Here is a 22045-nt window from a genome sequence, read left to right as displayed (position 1 = left end):
CTGCAGAAAAAATTTTATTGGAGGTGGTGGGAGTGGGCAGTGAGTTGGAATCTGTGCAGAAGAACCGTGGGGTACTTTGTATTAAAAGACCTCTTTGCCATTTCCCCTCCTTTTGGCGCAGTTTTAAAACCTTTTCGTTTAAAAAACTAAACTTGCCACAGGTGCTCCTGCAACACGTTCTATCAATATATCTTCACCCTCGGCTTCACTTGTGCGTGTGGTTCGTGAGGTGCCAAAGCAAAAGACATGCGCCAATGTTTTGTGAAAATGGATCTGGACTTCTTTTCCTTTTATTCATGATAGAGCACATGTACCTGAAAGAGAGATACGCACCCTCTGCAGGGTCTGCCTCCAGTCTCTGGGGTCTTTGGCGACCACCTGCCTGCTTGTGTGTTCCGGCTGACCAGGATGGGGATTTCCAGTGGATCACCAGTTGTCATATGGAACCCGTTTTCTCTTGAGTGGTGCATCGTTGTGCCATGGAGCTGGCTTTATTATTATTATTTTTTAAAGAGGTTTTTGCCTTAAGGTTTGTGCTTCTCCAGAGACAGACAGAGAGACAGAAATCGCCTGGGGCAGAGGAGAGATGGCCATGCAGCAGTCCCTTCTCCATTCTCCTCTTGGGATTTTGGGCCGCGCACATGCGCAGTTAGGCCACTAGGTCTGGGACTGGAACCCTTAATTAAGCCACCGAACCTGGTAGACTAGCTGGGGGTCCACGATGTAACCATTATGCCATTTGTTGATCGCAGAGCTGGCTCCTTTCTAAATTAAGATTTATTGAGGTATAATAATTGAGTACATACTATCAAATTCATCTGTTTTAAATGTAAGCTCATGGGTATTTATAGGGTATTTGGTATGTTTACACAGCCAGCACACCTTAATTTTAGAATTCTATAACACCCAAAAGCAACATTGTGTCTAGCAGTCACTCATTCCCTTCTCCCCCTCCCCCAGCCAGCACTAATCTGCTTTCTTTCTATCTGCACAAACTTGTGTACTCTGGACTTTCACGTGCAATCTTACTATAGTTGGCCTTTTGTATCTTTTTTTTCCCTAGGCGTCATTTTTGAGATTGTTTTCGCGTGTGTTAATAATTTAATTCCTTTTATGTTGCCAGATAACATTCCGTTTGGATATACCACATTTGTGTATCTGTGCATCAGTTGATACACCTTTGGGTTTTTTCCTACTTTGGGGGTATTACAAACAATGCGGCTGTGCATATTTGTGAATAAGTCTGTGTTTGGATTTTCTCTTGAGTAGTCATCCAGGAGTGGACTTGCAGGGTCAGATAGTAACTCTCTGTTTAACTTTTTGAGAAATCCCCGCATTGTTTTCCCAAGTGGCTATACCCTTTTCTTGGGTTGTTGGAAAAGTCATGACGCATTTTTTTTTTTTTTTTTGCATAGAAAAATGCATCATGATTTTCCTGGGGCCCTAATACATTCTTGCAGCAATTTGAAGGTTCTCGTTTCTCCATATCCTCAGCATTCATTTTAGTCTGTCTTTTTGCTTATAGCAATCCTAATGGGTGTCAAGTGTTAACAATTTTTTTTTTAAGAGATTTTTGCTGTAGGGCTTGTGTGTTCACCCGAGAGACAGAAAATGAGGAAGCACCCCCGGGGGTATAGCCACACCACAGTCCCTTCTCCAGTCTCCTCTCTGCATCTTGGGCACACACATATACACCAAGCCACTAGGTCCAGGACTTAGACTGTGGTTGGCCACGTGGGAGTGCAGCACCTTAAGGCCCCAGCAATGTAGTTTGGGTTTGTATTTCTGTAATGGCTATAGGATGTGGAGCATCTTTTCCTGTGCATATTGGCCACTTGCATACTGTATGTTTGGTTTTTGTTTTGTTTTCAGGTTTTTGCCATAGGACATTTGCACTTGCTGGTTCGAGTCCCAGATGAGAGATGATGAGAGGGAAAGTGAGAAATCACCCTCAAGGGGAGATGACCATGCCACAGTCCCTTTTTTTACACCCTCCTGAGATTTGGGGCATGCACCCACACATGCTGGCTTGAATTTCAAACCACAACATCTGGGACTCAAACCAGGTCAGCCCTGTGGGGAGTCCAGTGCCTTAACCACCATGCCACCCACTGGCCCCCCATACTGTATTTTTGAAGAAATGTCTATCAGATCCTTTGCTCTTTTCTTTTTTAAAATAATTTACTAGAGGATGCAGACGAAAAGAGAGAAGGAAAATGAGAAGCACCCTCCCCCTGTGGGGGATGGTCATGCCAAAGATCCTTCTCCATTTCTCCTTTCGGGATTTTGGGCATGCACACACATGTTCCCAGCCTGTTTTTCAAGCTGCCAGGTCTAGGGTTTGAACCATACAGTTAATCATGTGGGATCTAGACATCCCAACCACCATGCCAACTGGCCCTTGTTGCTCATTTAAAAATTGGTTTAAATGTTTCCCCTGTTATCAAGTCGTAAAAATTATTTTTTTTGGAGAGGTTTTTGCTATAAGGCACTGTGCTCTCCAGGAAGACAGAGACAGACAGAAAGCAAGAAATCACCCCCTAGGAGGAATGGCCACTTTGCAATCCCTTCTCCTGTATTCTCCTCCCGGGATCTTGGGCACACACACGTGCGCCCGGTGTGAGTTTAAGCCACCGAATCCAAGACTTGAACCTTGGTCGACTACATGAGAGTCCAGAGATGTAGCCATTACGCCATCTGCTGGTCCCGTCTTTATGTAGTTTTTATGAAAAATCACAAATAAGATATTTCTCCAGACCAAGCAAGAAGTGGAAAGAAGCTCAGGACTTTAGAATCATGGTTTGGATTGAAAAACAGCCTTCCTTATTTGTGAGCAAAGTTGCCGAGAGATCTTGGGCAAATTACCAGGTAATCATTTCTGAGTCTCCGGGACTTCATCTGTGAAATGAATTAATAATGTCCACCTTTTAGAGTTTTGGTGAGGATTAAATGAGAATGTGCTCTAGTTGCTTAGCGTAACAGCTGGCACACCCTTAAAGGCATCATGTAAAGATTTATGCTGGGCATGGTGGTTAACGACATGGCTGACTGTGGTTCGAGTCCCAGACATGGTGACTTGAAATGACACCAGGCACACATGGATGCATATCCAAAATCCTGAGAGGAGAAGGGATTTTGGTGTCCCCTCCCACCTAGGGGATGATTTCTCACTTTCCCTCTTGCTTGCTCGCTCTCTCTGGTAAGTGCACATGGCAAAAACCTTTAAAAAAAAAAAATTATGCTGAGTTTTGGTGCCTGTCCTCTTCCGGAAGCCCACAGACTTTCCTTCAGGGATGACTAGGAAATTGGAACTAACACTCTGTAGCTTTGCTTTTGCCCATAAACCTCTCCATTTTTATTCTTCTGTACCTAAGTCTTTTAATTATCTTAACCACTTTTAGTTTTATTTAGATTTATTTGCAGCTAAAGCAATTGTTTTCTCCTACAGCTGGGAACAATGTAAAGAGTTACCATTTTATTTTAAACTTTAATGTTTCCATTTATGTGTCTGCTAAAGGAAAAATATCCTTTTAAAATTATTTTGGCAGCTTTTTTACGAGTAGGAAAACAACGCTTTGCGTCAGAGACCTGAGTTACCTCATTATCTTTTATCATTTTAAGCCAATCATCTGATGAGTTTGAGTCTTTGTAAAATGGGAAGGTAACGCCCCGCAGAGTTCTAGGGCAGTGCTAGTGAAAACATCAGCAAGAAACACAGTGGCTGTCATTGATGGGATTCCAATTCTCGGCTAGTCCTTTAAGTGCACATCTCCCCCCTCACCATCTCTGACATAAGTTGTTTTGCTTTGTTCACATCTTCTTCTTTATTTATCACAGACCGTGTGCGTGCGAACACCAGAGTGAGAGAGGAGAGAGGTGAGTGCCCTCCGAAGGGTCTGCCATGCTGGGATCCCCTTCTTCCAGCTGGACAGATCCTGGCACTTGCTCCTGAGCCTGGAGTGTTTCAGGATGATTGGGCTGGGGACTCGAACTACGGTCAGGAAGTGGGAGCTGACTTCTCTCACACCGCACTTAGCCCTGCACCACAGCGCTCTGTCCCCATTTTACAGATAAGACTTGCCCAGAGTCTCAGCTGAACTCAATTGCATTGAACTCCAAAGGCCTGGTCTGTCCACAGGCCAGGCCACTGGTCAGCAGTGTGTGTGGTTTGGAAGTTGCTCGCGGTACCTGTGTTGGTTCTCTGTTGCCTGCTGTAGTAGCTTTGGTGACACAATACATTATCGTTTTGTAGGTCGGAAGTTTGATATGTGTCTTACTGGCCATCACCACGGTGTCAGAAGGGACGGTTCCTTCCTGAGGCTCTAGTCAGAGAAGCCATTTCTTTGCCTTTTCTGGCTTCTAGGAGCTGCCTGTGTTCCTTGTCCAGTGGCCTCTTCCCTCATCCTCAAAGCCAGCCCCGGTGGTCACGTCATATCCCGTCATTTTCAGTTTGCTTCTGTGGCTGCATCTTTTTTCTGATCCTCTCTTTAGCTCTCTCTTCCACTCTTTTTAGTTTTGCTATGGGTCCTGTGCGCTCGTCAGAGTCAGAGAGGGAAAGTGATAAATTACCTCCCAGGGAGGATGGCTACTTCACAGTCCCTTCTCCATTCTCTGAGGATTCCGGGCACATGCACACGGGCGCCTGGTGTGATTTTCAAGCTGCCAGGTCCAGGACTCGAACCACAGTTGGCCATGTAGAATCCAGCACTTTATCCACTATGCTACTTATTGGCCCTCTGTCGCTTTTTTTTTTTTTTAGTTTTGTTTTAGGGCACATGTGCTCACCAGAGGGGGGGGGGAGGGAAAGTGAGAAATCACCCTTCAGGGGTGATGGCCACACTGCAGTCCCTTCTCTGCCAATCTCCTCTTGGGATTTTGGAGATGCGTGCACAGACGCTGGTGTGTTTTTAAACTGCTGGGTTCAGGGTTTGAACTGCACAGTTGGCCCTGTGGGATCCAGCTGCCTTAACCACCACACCACCTGCTGGCCCTCTCTTCCATTTTAAGGACATTGGGATTACACTGGGCCCAGCCAGATAATCTCCGTCTTCAGGTCAGCTATCTAGCACCCTTAATTACCCCTTGCCATGAAACCCAGTATTGGGTTGTTGGAAAAGTCATGATGCATTTTGCACAGAAAAATATGTAATGACTTTCTTGACAACCTAATAGATTCAGAGGATCTGGGTGTTGGGATGTGGACCACTTTGGGGAAGGAGAGGAGAGACAGGTCTGCCCATGGCAGGACCCGTACCTGTTGGGTCGGTTGGGAGGGAGGATGGTCCAGGCCTTCCTCTAACTGTGACTGGTTGGCTTTGCAGGAGGTCCTGCCGGGAAGCGGCTGCAGCATGTGAGTGCCCTCTGGCTGATCAACAAGCCTTGCTGCACCCCTCTTCTCATTGTCCTGCTCCTGTGCCCCATGCCCAGAGCTTGAGAGTCACCCCAGCACCTCTTGCCTGTTGATTCTCACCCTAACTGTTTTGATGTTAGTGAAGATAAGGGTCTAGTGGAGGGCTTCCTGGCAGGGAGCCTGATTCCAGGAGGAGGAAGGGAAGCCCTTGGTCAGGAAGCGGGGAATAGACTGCCCTGGGCCCCTTTTATACACCCTGCAAAGGTTCCCTTTCGTTGGAGTCTGGGCTTTGGAGATGTAATGATGATACCTGTGTTTTTCAGGTCCTGGAAGGGCAATGACTTCTGGCCCTCTGCTAACCCGTTGCGGGGCAATGCAGTATTCAAGGAGCAGAAATCGCTGGGTGAGTTAACCTGGGGGTGGGTGGTGACCTGGGCCTGCAAGTGAGGCCCAGTACCGCCGTTAGGATCCGCCTAGTTTCTGCTCTGCTTCCTTCCACGTGGTAGCCGTGTCCTTCCTTGGCCGCGAGTATCCTCCCTCCTGGCATATTTGCTGTTCCTAACTCTATGTCATCTTACCCTACACCATCTCCACAGTGATCTTTCTAAAACCCAGATACGCTGATGTCGCCGCTGCGGCTAAAACCTTTCACCTGTCTCCCAGCCCGTGCAGTGAGCTGTAACTGCTGTGATTTAGCGCTCAGCGATTTCAGACTCTGGCCTCACCTGCTTGTGCAGCCTCCTCTCACCTCACACCGCATGTGGGCTGCAGCCCAGCTGTTCCTGACTGCCTGCAGTTTCCCAGCCTCACTCGGTGCCTTCGCATGTGCCCTTCCCTTCCGCCTCCTGCACTGCCCCCTCCGCCCTCCCTCAGCTTAACGTGAACTCTGGGAAGTACTGCCCCCTGGGTCCTAAAACACTTCCAAGTGAAAGCACTGGGATCCTGCTGTGTGTGTGACTTTCTGTTCCCCCCAGAGAAGGAGCTCCTGCCTTGAAGGCGGGGCTGTGGGTGTCCTGCACTTAACCACTCTGTCACCCTAATAAGTACTTGCCAAGTAACTGAGTACAATGTATGGCAATCCCCCCTCTTCCATGGGGGATTCATTCCGAGATTTCCAGTAGGTGCCCCAAAACAAACCCCATATGCTAGCTTCTTTTATACATACTTATCTACGGTGAGGCTTTATTGATGAATGAGATATAGTAAGAGATTAAGAACAATAACTAATAGTGAAAGAACAGTTATAACAATGACCAGCATTTTCATCCTGTGCTTTGGGGCTATGGGCACTTGTGTGTGTATGCCCAAAGTCCCAGGAGGAAAATGGAGAAGGGATTGCAGTGCGGCCATCCCTCGTGGGTGGGTGGGTGATTTCTCACTTTCCCTCTCACTGTCTCTCTCTGGCAAGCGTGCACACCCTATGGCATAAACTCAATAATAAGAATATTAATAACGGTGACTTGAACATGAACATTGCGATTCTGCTGCAGGTGACCTAATGACCCAGGGGGCTCGTGGGTACGTAGCATGTGCAGTGTGGATAAGCTGGACAAAGGGATGATTCACATTCCAGGCAGGAGCAGGAAGGAGTAAGATTTCATTATACCATTGAGAATGGTGCATAGTTTAAAATTTATGAATTGTTTATTTCTGGAATTTTCCGTTTTATAATTTTCAAACTATCCTTGACCATGGGTAACTCAATAGGTAAATGAAACCATGGAAAGGAAAAGTGTGCGTAAGGCGGTACTTGTAACCACGCAGCGTTCACAAGGGGATAGATGTTTGCCCGGGGATACGAGTGTGTGAACATGGAAGAAAATGTGTGCCCGTAACCCGTGTTCAGCTCTTCTGGATCCTCTAACCTTACACCTGCCTTGTTAATGCCGTTTTTCTTAGGGTTCAAGAAAAGAGAAACGGAGGTGTATGTTGGCAATCTTCCACTGGATATCTCTGAGGTAGCCTTCACTCTCCCCTTCTTATTTTCTCTGGCCTTCCCCATATAACTTACTAACTTGCTAGTAACTTAATTTTACCGTTTTTTAAAGACATTTGACAACTACGAAGGTTCAAGTGGTCACTAGTGACAGTTTGCCTTGGACTGTCTCACTTTTAGTTAAATGCTAAAAAGAGCTGTACAGTTTTATGGTCATATAAGTGATTTCCATTTCTCCACTTCCTTGCCCAAACCTATTGTTGCCTTGTTTTTATTAATAGGCATTTAGTGGCTGTAAAGTTGTATTTCCTTGAGGCTTTAATTTGCATTTTCTCACTATCAATACTGTCTTTTCATGTGCTTATTGGCCATTGTATCTTTTCTTACAGTTTTGTATTTCAGTTCTTACATTTAGTTCTATAATCCTATTTGAATGAATTATTTTAAGAATTCTTTCTTTTGGGACCAGCAGTTAGCGTAATGGCTATGTTGCTGAACTCCCATGTAGTTGACCGCAGTCCTGGACCTGGTGGCTTAAACTAACGCTGGGTGCGTGTATGCCCAAGATCCCAAGGAAAATGGAGGAGAAGGGATTGCGGCGAGGCCATCCCCCTGGGGGGTGATTTCTCGCTTTCTGTCTCTCTGTCTCTCTGGCAAACACATGCGCTCTGTAGTAAAAACCTCTCAAAAAAAAAAAAAAAAAGCTTGGTGTCTTTCTTTTATTTGTTATTATTATTTATTTTTAAATTTGACCAGAGAGAGAAAAATGTAAAGTGAAAAAACAGGCTGACAGGTCTGGGACTTAAATTGCAGTCAGTCATGTGGGAATCCAGCACCCCAACCACCATCCCACCTACTGGCCCCTTGAATTAATTCTTGTGTGTGGTGTGAGGTAGGAGATCCAACTTCATTCTTTTGCATGTGGATATTAAGTTGTCCCAAGTATCATTTGTTGATAAGACTATTCTTTCCTATTGAATTATCTTTCTACTCTTGTCAAAATTCAGTTGACCATAAATGTGTGATTTCTTTTGGATTTTTATTGTGTTCAATTGATTTGCTTATCCCTTTTGCATAGAAAAATATGTCATGACTTTTCTGATGACCCAATGTATTTGTTTACTCTAGCTGTATAGTACATTTCAAAATCATTCTCCTTTTTTTTTTTAAGTTTTGTTTTTCTTTCTTTCGTGAGAGAAGGAAAGAGAAACCACTTGCAGAGTCTCATGATGCTGAAACCCCCATCCCTCAGCCCTCTAGCTGGTCAAGATCTTGGGCATGTGCATTTGGTGTGTTTCAGGTCGACTTGGAATCCAAACCAGTGATTGGCTATGTGACTTCCAACACTGCAGATCGTATACTGCCACCCATGCCACTGTGACAGGGCCTCATTTGCTCTTTTTTAAAGTTATTTATTTGCTTCATGAGTAAGAGGCAGACTGAGAGACAGAGAGACAACACCCCTAACATCAGTCAGCCCAGAATCGTGAACCTACATGTGGCTGGCCTACTCAGGGTGACCTGCAGATGTGACCCTGAAACCTTCCCCTGTGGGTCAGTTTTGTCAACTGTACCATTGTCCTTCCCTGCCTCTGTTTCCTCTTGAACCCATTCGTTTGCATTCTACCTTCACCAGTTTTCCGAAACTACTCTTAGTTTCCTCTTGAACCCATTCGTTTGCATTCTATTTTCACTAGTTTTCCGAAACTACTCTTGCTGCGGATTCAGATAACCTACATGGTGCCAAATGGCGTAAAAACTTTCAAATGCCTTCTTTCTTTATAATTATGATCTGAAAACTCTCTGACAAGAAAATATCTGGAAATAGAGGCTAAAACAAGAAAATTAAGGGAGTCCAAAATAAACAATTGACTGAAGATCAGACAGTGACATGGTGGCAGAGGTGGCTGGATTCAACATGGCCAATTGCGCTATTAGAGTCTCAGACCTGCTGGTTTGAAAAAAATGTGCTGGGAAAAAAAAAAGAAAGAAAAGAAAAACGTGCTGGGTACATGTGCGTGCACACCCAAAATCCTGAGAAGAGAATGGAGGAGAAGGGATTGTGGCATGGCCATTGCCCCTGGGGGTTGTTTTCTCTCCCTCTCTGTCTCTCCCCAGTGAGTGCACATGCCCTATAGCAAAAGTTAAAAGAAGAAAAAAAAAAAAAAAGAAAAAGAAGGTAACTGAAAACCAGAAGAGTCTGGTTAACACCCCAGGGTCTTTTCCTGCCTCAAAACCCCAACAAGCTTGGATTATAATAGCTGTGTTGTGATTGGGCCTTTGAGAAGGGATGTGGTTACTAACCCCACTGCGATAGCAGGATCCTTGAAAGGCTAGGCCTTTAGTTAAAAATGAACTGTGAAGATCTTAAGGCTGGCAAGGCGAACAGGTCCTAAGAACAGTAGTCCTGTTTTCTTGTGAAGTGGGGTTTGAATTCATATTACCTTCATGGTCTGGAACCATCAAGCTAAAAATTAATGCCTTGATAACATTAAAAACCCAATGCAGGGCTAGCAGGTGGCATAGAGGTTAAGGGCACTGGACTATTACATGGCTGACCATGGTTTGAGTCCCAGATCTAGAGCCTTGCTTTTTCTCTCTCTCTGTCTCTCTGGAAATATTAAAATAATAATAAGGTGGACCAGCAGTTGGCGTAATGGCTATGTCACTGGACTCCCATGTAGTCGACTACAGTTTGAGTCTTGGACCCGGCGGCTTAAACTCACTCTGGGTGTGTGTGTGCCCAAGATTCCAAGAGGAGAATGGAGGAGAAGGGATTGTGGCATGGCCATCCCCCTGGGGGGTGATTTCTTGCTTTCTGTCTCTCTGTCTCTGGCGAGTGCAGGTGCCCTGCAGCAAAAACCTCTCAAAAAAAAAATAATAATAAGTAAAGTTAAATATAATTCTCTTCTCCCTCCTCTAATATATGTGGGGAAAAAAATATATATATATATCATGAATGGAAGGAAAATACCTAAATCTGATGAAGAACATCTGCATAAAATATATAGAAAACATAATCATTTGAGGAATGGAAATATTTTAAAATCAAGAACAAGATGTAGAGGACCAGAAGTTAGCATAATGGCTATGTTGCTGGACTCCCACGTAGTCGACTGTGGTTCGAGTCCCGGACCCGGTGGCTTAAACTCACACCAGGCGCGTGTGCGTGCGTGTTCAAGATCCTGAGAGGAGAATGGAGGAGAAGGGATTGTGGGTTGTCCACCATCCCTCCTGGGGGGCGATTTCTCGCTCTATCTCTGTCTCTTTCTGGCGAGTGCACATGCCCTATAGCAAAAACTTCTCAAAAAAAGAAAAAAAATGAAAAGAAAAAGCCCATTGCCTATATACAAGAAGAACCAGAAATAAAACAATCTAGAAACAAGTCTAATAGAAGTTGTATAAGACCTCCATACAGAAGAATATGAAGCTTTATTGAAAGACATTAAGAAAGGCCTACATAAGCAGAGAAATAGCATGTTATTAGTAATAAGATACATTTTCTTTTTATCCCCCACTTTTGCCAGAGGGTGTGCGTGCTCAGTAGAGAGAAGAAGAGGGGAAAAGGTCATGCCACAATCCCTTTTCCTCCATCTGTCCCCCGTTTGGGGATTTTAGGCACATATATACATGTACCTGGTGTTTTTGTCAGGCCACCTGATCTGGGACTTGAACCACACAGCCAGCCTTGTGGGAGCTCACTGCCTTAACCACCAGGCCACAGAGCCAGCCAGAAGACCCAGTTCCATGATTCTTAAAATGATCTATAGGTTCATTATCATTTTGATCAAAATACCCAGAGCTTCTCCCATCAAACTCAGTAAGCATTTTCTAAAATTTACATGGAACAGAAAGTCTTATGAATAATCATGCCCTCCTGGAGATTAAGGGAGGTGGAGAGGAGTGCAGACTCCGCTGTAGTACGATGACCCCAGTGTGGGCGCCGTGGTTAATAACGGGCATATGAAACAGATTGGAAAACCCAGAAATAGAGCCAGCCTGTGGCTACTGCGCGTACCCGCTGACAAAACGACCCCCACACAAATGGACACGTGTGTGTGTGTGTGTGTGTGTGTGTGTGTGCGTGTGTGCGCGCACAAACCAGATGGCTTTACAGATGAATTGGGATAGAAAGAACTGTTCAGTAAACTCGTCTGACCTTTGGTTATCCATGCAGGGAGAATGAAATTTGGCCTTTACCTAACACACACAGAATGGTTTCCAGGTGGATTCAGGACTTAGAAATGTCGCTTCGTGACACAGCTTGGCTAGCTTTCCCCTGCAGATCAGGACAGGTGTGGGTACCGCCTGTTGGTACTTCTGTCGGCATCGTGCTGCTGGTCTTGATCCCTGCAAGTAAAGCAAGGAAGAATGACAAGAGTTAAGAGGGCTGGCCCTGTAGTACAGCAGTGAAGCACGACACAGAGGAAACCAGATCCCATGTGGCCTACTAGGGTTCAAATCCTGGCCTCTGCAGCTTGAAGAAAACATTGGGTGTGTATCCAGGATCCTGTCAGGATGGAAAACTGGAAGAAAAGGGATTGTGGTATGGCCAGGCCATTTAGGGCCTCTTTTCTCTCTTTTTCCCTGGCTTTTTCTCACATTCACCCTCTGGCATTAAAAATGAAAATGGCCAGCCTCATAGCCTAGTGGTTAAGGGAGCCAGAGCCCACATGGCCCACTGCTGTTCACATCCCAACCATGGGCCCTGGAAAGAAAAATGAAAGTGTCATTAATGACAAATGATACAATTGTGATGATGGAAACATGACTTCAGTTATCATCTGTATTCCTGGCTTGCACCTTTGTCTTGAAGCACTAAACTTGGATATTTAATTGCTTATTCATTATTTCTACTTGAATAAGTAAAAGGTATTTCCATTTTTTTAAAAAGTATTTGTTTATTGGGACCAGCAGTTGGCATAATGGCTATGTCGCTGGACTCCCATGTAGTCGACTGCAGTTTGAGTCCCGGACCTGGTGGCTTAAACTCACACCGAATGCGTGTGCGTGCCTGCCTAGGATCCCAAGATGAGCATGGCCATCCCCCTGGGGGATGATTTCTTACTTTCTGTCTCTCTGTCTCTCTTTCTCTTTCTGGCAAGTGCATGCGCCCTATAGGAAAAAATACCTCTAAAAAAGGTATTTGTTTATTATTATTATTTTAATTTGATCAGAGAGAGAAAGGGAAAGTGAGAAAGCAAGCCACCAGGTCTGGGACTTGAGCCACAGTCAGCCATGTGGGAGTCCAGCACCTTAACCACCGTGCCACCTGCTGGCCCTCAGTATTTCAAATTTAGTGTGTCTACAACCAGCCTGCTCCCCCACAGTCTTCCTCATTTCCATAAATGCCAGCACTGTTTTTCTCAGGCCCCAAACCTGAGAAATAATCTTGTCTCACACCTCACATTTTTCTCACACTTAACATTCAATCTGTCAGCAGGTCATTTTGGCTCTACCCTAAAAATGTATCTGGAGTTAAACAATCCATTTGTATAAGAAAGCAGAAGAGTGGACTATCTCTTTAAATCTGTGAAGATAAACGAGATCCAAAAGAATAAAGGGGGTTACCTATGGGTGAGGGAAGGGAAGAAGAGCGCAAGGACGGACGCGTGACTTTGGAATTTACCTCGTATCATTGTTTGGACTTTAGGAATGCAGAAACATTTCGTAATTAAACATTTTCTAAATGAAAAAAAAAATAAAAATATGTACATTTAAAAATTTGGAATCAGTTTGGTTACGTAAGACATTTGGTATCAGATAAAACAATGACCTACACTGACCTTGGACTATGGGATATTTTGACTATCTTCAGTAGGATACCCTTCACTAAAGACTGTTTGTTTGCTGTCGGCATGTGCGCTCGCTGAAGAGAGACACAGACAGCGAGAAACCCTGGAGGTGATTTTTATGTCCCAATTCCTTCTCTTCTGTCCTCCTCTTGGGATTTTGGGCATGCGCACACACATGCCCAGTATAATTTTCTATGTGTCGGGTGTAGGACTTGAATCGCAAAGTTGGTCATACGGGATTGAGCCGTCTTAACCTCCATGCCACTTGCCAGCCTGAAATCTTTATTATTTATTTTGTCATAGTGTGCCTGCACTCACCAGAGAGAGACAGGGAAAGTGAGAAATCACACACACACCCCCTCCCCAAGGGGGATAGCCACACCGCATCCTCTTTTCCTCCCTTCCCCTCTTAGGGTTTGGGGTATGCACGCACCTGTGCCTGGCACGATTTTCAAGCTGTTGGATCTGGGGCTTAAACTGTAGTTGGCCATGTGGGAGTCTAGCACCTTAGCCACTATGCCACTTGCTGGCCCAAAATCGTTATTTTTAATCAGTAATTTTTTTTTTGAAGAGGTTTTTGCTATAGGGCGTGTGCGCTCGCCAGACAGAGAGTGACATAGAGACAGAAAGTGAGAAATCACCCCCCAGAGGGGATGGTCACGCCGCAATCCCTTCTCCTCCATTCTCCTCTCGGGATCTTGGGCATGCACGCACACGTGCCCGGCGTGAGTTTTAAGCCACCGGGTCTGGGACGCGAACCACAGTCGACTACGTGGGAGTCCAGCGATATAGCCATTACACTAACTGCTGGTTCCCGATCAGTGATTTTTTTAAAGTTTAATTTTGTGAGCTAGAAAGAGAGACAGACAGACAGACAATACCCTGAATAGGGTCTTGGTGGCATAATTCACCCCCAACTTCAACCAGCCCAGATCATGGACATATGCATGTTCAGTGTCTCTGGACCGTGTTCAGAGGTCTCTGGACTCTTGTGGGTCAGCCATTTTTATTGTTACACTACCATCCGGCCTCTGGAAATCTTAATCTTTATTCAGTAGTTTTGCCGTCAGTAATAGTACTGATACTGCTGTTTGAACTTGCATATTTAATATAGGGTAAAACAAATAGATTAATGTTAGGTAGCAAGATTTTCATCATAACTGGAAAGAGGAGGGAAAAAAATCAAAGAAGCTAAGTAAAAACTATGTTAAAGTCTTATGTATGAATTGAAATCCACAGGATAACATGGTTGTTTCCCTTTGAAAGAAAGAAATCTAGAGCCGATAGGTGGGGTCAGTAGGGTCCCCATGCTGCAACTCACCCCTGGCCCAGCCAACCCTAAATCACGGGCACACACATGTGGGCTCACTGGTGTGTTCAGGGAGGTCTCCAGATGCAACAGTGGAACCCTCCCACTGGGTCAGCCTTGCAGAATGTCGTATCACCGCCACGCCACCCTCTAGTCCCTAAAGTTAGTTCTTTACAGAACGCTAGCTCATAAATGTGGAAGGAATGATAGAATTAGATAATCAGCATTTTGCAAAGAGCAGTAAAGTCCCTGTTTTAGACTGTGGTTATCTGCTCATGTTTAACTCATTAGGTAAAATATGAGCAGTGAGTAACTTCACAGTGGAGGGATCGGGTTGTCACCATCTGGAGTTGCCGATTGACTGCAGCAGCGCTGACAGTGAGGTAACTAGATATAACCCCCAGAAGTGCATTATGGAGATGCCCACGTCATCTTCAAATTATCTCGTAGCCATAAAACAACCCTCCTGTACCTAAGCAAGCTCTGCGGCTACCTTCCAGTCTGCAGAAAGCCCCAGGGGCTGGGGGAGCGAGGCAGCCCTGTCGTGAAGAAGCCAGCCCTGGCCTGCAGAACAACCCACCTGGTTTCTGTAACAAGTCTGCGTCCAGGGAAAACTAAAGTAGCGGATCTGATAGAGATCCAAGAGACTTAAGAGAAATAACCAAATATAATGAGTAGAACTTGTTTTGAGCCTGATTCGAACAAAACAACCAGGAAAGATACTTATTTATAAGCTAATTGGCAAAATCTGTCAACTCATCGATAATAAGAAATTGCGCATTTTTGGAATTAGATAATGCTGTTCTGTCTGCACAAAGAAATGTCCTTTTGTGAGGTGTATTTGAGGGGTGAAGTGGCCCGGTACCTGGGATTTGTTTTTAAGATGATCTGCTGAACAAGGGATGGAGAGAGAGGTGGGACAGTCATTGCATGAAGGTGGTGGAGGTTGAAACTTGGTGATGGGTTTGTGGGGTTCGCTGTACCCTCCACATCTGTGTGAAACATGAACTATAGTCGGATGCTGAGCCTTCCTCCCCACCATCCCACGACACCACCATCTCGCCTGAATTTCTGCGTAGTCTCGTGCTGTCCTCCCTGTCCCCTGGCAGTCTGATCTCACGACAGCTCGAGTGATCATGTAAGATGGTGGGCACGGCTTGGCACCTCCACTAGCTTCCCTTCTCACTTAGGGAGAGCAGGGCCCCCTGAGGCCGGGCACGAGCTGCCCCCTGGGCCCGCATCTCCCCTGCCCTCTCCTTGCTCTCGCTGCGGCAGCCACCTTTGCAAGACCTCGAAGCTGCCTGCGCATTTGCTCTTCTGTTCTCGAGGCCCCAAGAGGCTTTCGCTCGATTGCAGCTGCCATTCTTCCCGTCCCTCCTCTCTGTTTTTATTATTATTATTTTTTATTATTATTATTTTAGTCTTTGCTACAGGGCATATATGTTCTCCAGAGAGAGAGAGAGAGAGAGAGAGAGAGAGAGAGAGAGAGATGCTCACCAGAGAGAGGGGGAAAGTGAAAAATCACTCCTCCAGGGTGGGATGGCCATACCGCAGTCCCTTCTCCTTTCTCCTCTCAGGATTTTGGGCGCACACACACACACGCACACGCACCAGAAATGGTTTTTCAAGCCTCCAGGTTTAGGACTTGAACTTCACAGCTGGCCAGGTGGGATCCAGCGTCTTAACCTCCATGCCACCTCCACCCCGCCTGTCCCTTTTCTCTGTCTCTCTGACACCCCTGTCGAATTGACCACGCACATCACTTATTCCTCTGGTGCGTTATGTGCCTTCCCCAGAGGAAATACACCTAGGAAGGCGGGGTGGGGGTGGGTTGTCCCTTCTGTTTGGTGCACGGAAAACATTTTCTAGCAGAGTATTTACTTAATAAATGTTTTGAATGAGAGGAAGTGAAGACAATGAGTATAGATGACACTTTTGAGGGTGTTAGTAATGAAGGAGAGGAGGACAGCTGGCTGGTGGCAGGAGGGGGCTGTGAGCTCAAAGGCATGGTGTGTGTCAAGTATTACAGCCACTGGGAATAGAACTTGTGTGTGCACGTCCAGTGGAGGGGGATGTAGAGATAGAAAAGAGATCATCCAGCTGCAGAGGTCTTGAGAAAGAAGCCGGTACCTCGGTGTGGGACCCTCTAGGACTTGACCAGGAGGAGGATTGAACTGCGCTCTTTTATTGGGGGGGAGGGGAGAGGTTTTTGCTATAGGATGTGTGCATTCACTAGAAAGACAGAGACAGAGACAGCGAGAAATCACCCCCGGGGGGATGGCCATGCCGCAATCCCTTCTCCTCCATTCTCCTCTCGGGATCTTGGGCACGCACGTACGTGTGCCTGGCGTGAGTTTAAGCCACTGGGTTCGGGACTCGAATCGCAGTCGACTCTGTGGGAGTCCAGCGACATAGCCATCACACCAACTGCTGGTCCCTCTTGAGTTGCACTCTTACCAGCACAGGAGTTCCTTGGCCATCCCTGGCACTTGGTGTCTTCCAGCAGCTAACCTGCTGCCTATCTGATGGACAAGTTATTTAGCAGAGATGACCATAGTAACCTTTAAAAAAAAAAAAAGAATTATTTCCTTTAATTTTTACCTATTTTAATTTGACCAGAGAGGGACAGTGCAAGAGAGGGACAGTGAGAAAGCAAGCCACCAGGTCCAGGACTCAAACCAGAGTTGACCACGCGGCAGTGCAGCACCTCAACCTCCATGCCACCTGCCGGCCTCCATAGCAACTTTTTGTTTGGCACAAAGTCATCTGTTCATAATGCTGATGCTACAATTGACAGGCCGTAGATGAGGTTCGTGATGATTGTCTGAAAAGGATGTGCAAGGGGTCTTTAAAAAGTGCATGGAATGGACCAGCAGGTGGTGTGGAGGTTAAGGCGCTGGGTCCTGCATGACCAGCTGCATTTTGAATCCTGGATCCAGTGGCTTGAAAATCTTGCCTGGCAGTGTGCATGTGTGCCCAAAATCCCAAGAGGAAAATAGAGGAGAGAGATTTCAGTATGGCCATCTCTCCTAAGGGGGAGATCTATCTATCTCTATCTTTCTCTCTCTCTCTCGTGTGCCTTATAACAACAGTAGCATGAAAGTGCGTGGAAAAATGCATTTTACGAAAAACTATTGTGTGGATTTCAAGTTCTTTTGCACCAAAATAAACTGGTACTTTGGTTCTGATTTTCCACGAACTTTTGAAGTCCCCTCAGCATGATCTTACGATCTCTGGGGTGAATGCAGGGTTTATCTGCAGCAGGATTATGGGTGAGACTTCTGTTTTGCTTTTCAGTATTTTAAAAATATTTCTACAATAAACATTGAATGTCTTTTTAATTAAAAAAACTCTAATAAGTTATTTTCATTATTTAAAATGAGATGTAAAATAGCCCCTCCGGGGCACAAGGCAATTTTAGCTTTAATGTACCAAGCCACTTGTCAAATCTATAATTGATCAAAAAAAACTTTAATAAACAAACTACTAAGCAGAAAACATGTCACAATGAGGGCACCCTTCAGATTGTAGGAATTTCTAATGATAACCGGCAACAGGCACAGCAGCTGCTGATGGGACACCCTCCCTGATAACACTGATTGAAGTTCCACGGCTGAAAGATGTTGGCAGGTTTTGTTGGCACCTATGTGTCGGGAGGGAGAAGGGAGGGTCTTCTCTCCTCGCACCCTCAAGCACATCTGAAAGCTAGTGCTTCCTGAGTGTGCTTGATACCGTTGAAACAGTAGTTCTTATTTTCTTTTCACCTCAGCTGCGTAATATAATCATCCAGGTAGCTTTTTAAAAATATCGATGCTTGGGGACCAGCAGATGGCATAATGGTTACGTGGCTGGACTACCATGTAGTTGACTGTGGTTTGAGTCTGGATGCAGCTGATTAAAATGCACTGGGTGTGTGCACGTCCAAGATCCCGAGAGGAGAATGGAGGAGAAGGGACTGTGGCGTGGCCATCCCCCCTGGGGGGTGATTTCTCGCTTTCTGTCTCTCTCTGTTCTCTCCAGTGAGTGCACACACCTATAGTAAAAATCTCTCTTAAAAAAAAATAAAAATTGATGCTTTAGTTTTAATCCCAACTACTCTGACTTTGTTCATCTGGGATGAGGTAGACCTTGCATTAGTAGTTTAAAAAAGCCAATCAGTGGTGTGGTGGTTAAGGTACTGGATCCCACATGGCTGACTGCACAGTTTGAATCCCAGACCTGCTGACTTGGAAGACATGCCAAGTGTGTGTGTGTGCATGCCCAAAATCCTGAGAGGAGAATGGAGGAGGAGGGATTGCGGTGTGGCCATCCTCCCGAGGTCGATTTCACACTTTCTCTCTCTCTCTGGCAAGCTCACACATCTTATAGCAAATTTTAAAAATAAATAAATAAATAAAATAACTTGCAGCATCCGCAGTCAGAATTATCCATTGTACAAAAGAAGGATTTGCAAACCTTTTCTGTAACAGGTCAGGTAGCAAATGTTCCTCTCTGCATCATAGCATGGACGACAGGAAGGGAACGCACGCGAATGGCTGTGCTTCTGTATAGCTTTATGTGATGGAACGGTGGTGGGCTGGACCCGACCCAAGGCTGTAGTTCCCTGACACCTGCTATAGAAGATATGAAAATATTAACTAGCTTTCTGTTGTATTTTAATGACAGTAAAATCTGGAAAGTAAGTTATGGTTTTGCAGGCCAGCAGGTGATGTGGTGGTTAAAGTGCTAGATGCCACATGGCTAACTGAGGTTCGAGTCCCAGACCCGGAAGCCTGAAAATATGCCGGGGATGTGTGTATGCCCAAATGGAGGAGAAGGGATTTCAGATGGCCATCCACCCTGGTGGGTGATTTCTTATTTTCTCTCTGTCTCTCTCTGGTGAGTGCATATGCTCTATGGCAAAATAAACAAAAACAAAAACAAACTACAAACAAAAAAAACCTATGATTTTTTTGCATGATATAGTGGAGAAAATGTAGGATTTGAAGTTAGAAGCCCTGAGTTCAAATCTGAACTTTAAGTTGGCTGTGTGATGGTAGGACTGTCGCTTAATCCCTCTGGTCCTTATTTTACACCTCTGTATGATGATATTGGGGATAATATTATCAATAATATCGCGTACCTCAAAGGGTGGTTATAAAGACCAAATGCAATAGGTACCCGAAAGCGCTTCATAAACTGAAAATGCTAAGCACATATTGCTTATTCTCACAAATTGCTTGTTGCTCAGCATCTTGTAGATTCATGTGTAATAAACATTAAATATTTAAAAGTAAAGCAAATTTGAAAATTTGAATTTAAATGCAATATAAACATGAAGACTGAGAAAAATGAGTTATACATAATGCATTTATATTTTCCTCAGCCAACAAAGTGATTTCAGATGGGTAAAAGCTGCTTTTAAAAGAAGATGGTATAAATATACATTTTTCCAAAATAGAGTTTTTCAGAAAAGAATTAGTTTCCATCCTAATTGTGAAATATAACAGTGACATGGTGGGGGAGCAGAGGAGGGGGAAGTGTAGAGAGTGCAGGTGGAATTTGACAGGGCCCAGGCCTGCACAGAACCAACAGGGCAGCAGGCCGCCCTGTGACCTTCACCCTGTGACCTTCAGAAAGCAATTTCAGTGTGGCAGGAACAGAAGCCAAGCTGCAGGCAGTCAGGAGGGAGTGGGCGGGGAGGAAACAGAGGCATTAGGTGGAGACAGTCCTTTCTACAAGTTTGGCAGAAAAGAGAAAAAAAATAGGTGTAGCTCCAAAGGGCAGCAGGGGAGGGTAGCCCTTATTTCAAAGCAGGGGAGGGCCCTGGGGAGTGGAGCTGTGGGGCGGGAAGGTGTGGGGCTGCAGTCGGTCGCTGGTGCATGGGGGAGACCGAGGGTAGAGAGGGGAGCTGAGAATGGGAGCTGGGGCCATATGGTATGCCCAGGTGTTGCAAGGATGCTCTGCAAAGCTGACCCATAGGAGATGGTTCCCAGTTCACGTCCAGAGACCTCCCTGAGCATTCCAGGTTTATGCCCATGACCAGGAGGCTGGCTGAAGCTGGGGGGATTGCGGCGTGGAGGCCCCATTGAGGGGTCTGCTCTCCCTCATTCTCTCTCTCTCTCATTCATGGAAGAAAGATGGAAACTTTTTTTTTTAAAAAAGGATGAGTGTAGAGGATATTCATGGGCAAAGGAAGGTGGCCCTATACCCAGGCAGTAGAGGTCAGAAGGTGTGGAAGTCACTTCCTCCTGGGAGCCCGCTCAGTCCACTTCCTTCCCCTCTAAATCGGGGTGAAATCGCCATCCTGTGTTTCCGTAGCCATCTGTATTCCTTCACCAGGGAATTTCTCGTGCTGTGATGGGATGGTCTGTTTATTGATCATCTCGTCCGTCTCCCCTGCTTAGCTACTGGGCTTCATTAAACTCGGGCTTGGTCTGTCTGGGCTCTCTATATTTTGCAGCACTTAGCACAGATCCTGACACAAACAGCACACAGGGCACTCTCATTCTGTATGTATTAAAACAAGTACAGATGGGGGCCAGCAGATGGCATAGTGGTTACGGCACTGGACTCCCACATGGCAGACTGCGGTTTGAGTCCCCAGCCCAGTGGCTTGAAAAATCACACTGGGTGCTTGTGCATGTGTGCTCAGAATCCCAGGAGAAGGATAAAGGAGAAGGGATTGCATCATAACTATCCCCTCTGGGGGGGAGGTGAATTTTCACTTTCTCTCTCACTGACTCTGGCCAGCGCATGTGCCCAATGGCAAAAACCTTAAAAAACAAAAACAAAAACAAAGCAGTATAGATGAACTGGTTGTAAGTTATGTCTAAGGGTCTCTCTCTTTCAAACCCTGCTGCTGTAGGAGGAAATTCGACATCTTCTGAAGGACTTCAACCCTCTCCATGTCCACAAAGTCCAGAATGGCTGCAGATGGTAAGGACTGTTCTTCCGGTGTTTTCTTTGGGAAGCAGCTCCTTTCCTCCCTGTCCGTTCTGCTGATGCACCGCCTGCGAACTAAGCCAGGAACTCCCAAGTCCACACCCACTGTGATTTGGTACAGTGACATCTGGGAAACCCCCTTTCCATATTTAACCTCCAGCTTGGCTGCTAATATGATCTTGTCAGTACAGTCCTGTTTAGAAGTCCAGAGACCTGGGTTGGGGCTGGCAGGTGGCATGGTGGTTAAGGGCGCTGGACTCCCATGTGGCCAACTGTGGTTCTAGTCCTGGACCTGGCAGCTTGCTTTCTCACTCTCCTGCCCCACTCTATCCCTCTCTGGTCAAATTTAAAAATATTTATTTAATTACATTTATTATTGTTGTTGTTATTATTATTATTTGACCAGAGAGAGAAAAAAAGAGAAAGCGAGAAAGCAAGCTGCCAGGTCCGGGACTTGAACCATGGTTGGCCATGTGAGAATCCTGCGCCCTTAACTACCACGCCACCTGCTGGCCCCAAATTAAAATAAATAAATAAAGTTAAATAATTCTTTTTAAAAAATAGTAATAGTCTTGGGAACCAGCAGTTAGCGTAATGGCTATGTCGCTGGACTCCCATGTAGTCGACCGCGGTTCGTGTCCTGGACCTGGTGGCTTAAAACTCACACCGGGTGCGTGTGCGTGCGTGCCCAAGATCCCGAGAGGAGAATGGAGGAGAAGGGATTGCGGCGT

General features: G+C 45.6%; 1 protein-coding gene across 1 annotated transcript in view; it reads left to right on the top strand.

The window, feature by feature from the left end:
• The first annotated feature begins 3835 nt into the window (after positions 1–3835).
• TDRD10 (tudor domain containing 10) overlaps positions 3836–22045 on the top strand; it is a 46687-nt gene continuing 28477 nt past the window's right edge. Inside the window, exons 1-5 of the mRNA XM_006153449.2 lie at positions 3836–3876; positions 5322–5350; positions 5674–5753; positions 7250–7308; positions 21238–21308. Of these exons, the coding sequence (XP_006153511.1) occupies positions 5349–5350; positions 5674–5753; positions 7250–7308; positions 21238–21308 (212 nt within the window). The 5' untranslated portion in view covers positions 3836–3876; positions 5322–5348. The remainder of the gene's footprint in view (positions 3877–5321; positions 5351–5673; positions 5754–7249; positions 7309–21237; positions 21309–22045) is intronic.

This window comes from Tupaia chinensis, unplaced genomic scaffold (genome assembly GCF_000334495.1).
Source record: "Tupaia chinensis unplaced genomic scaffold, TupChi_1.0 Scaffold000374_1, whole genome shotgun sequence".
NCBI classification, from domain to species: domain Eukaryota; kingdom Metazoa; phylum Chordata; class Mammalia; order Scandentia; family Tupaiidae; genus Tupaia; species Tupaia belangeri.
The sequence above is the reverse complement of the archived record's forward strand: the minus strand, read 5'-3'. Positions and strand labels throughout refer to the sequence as shown.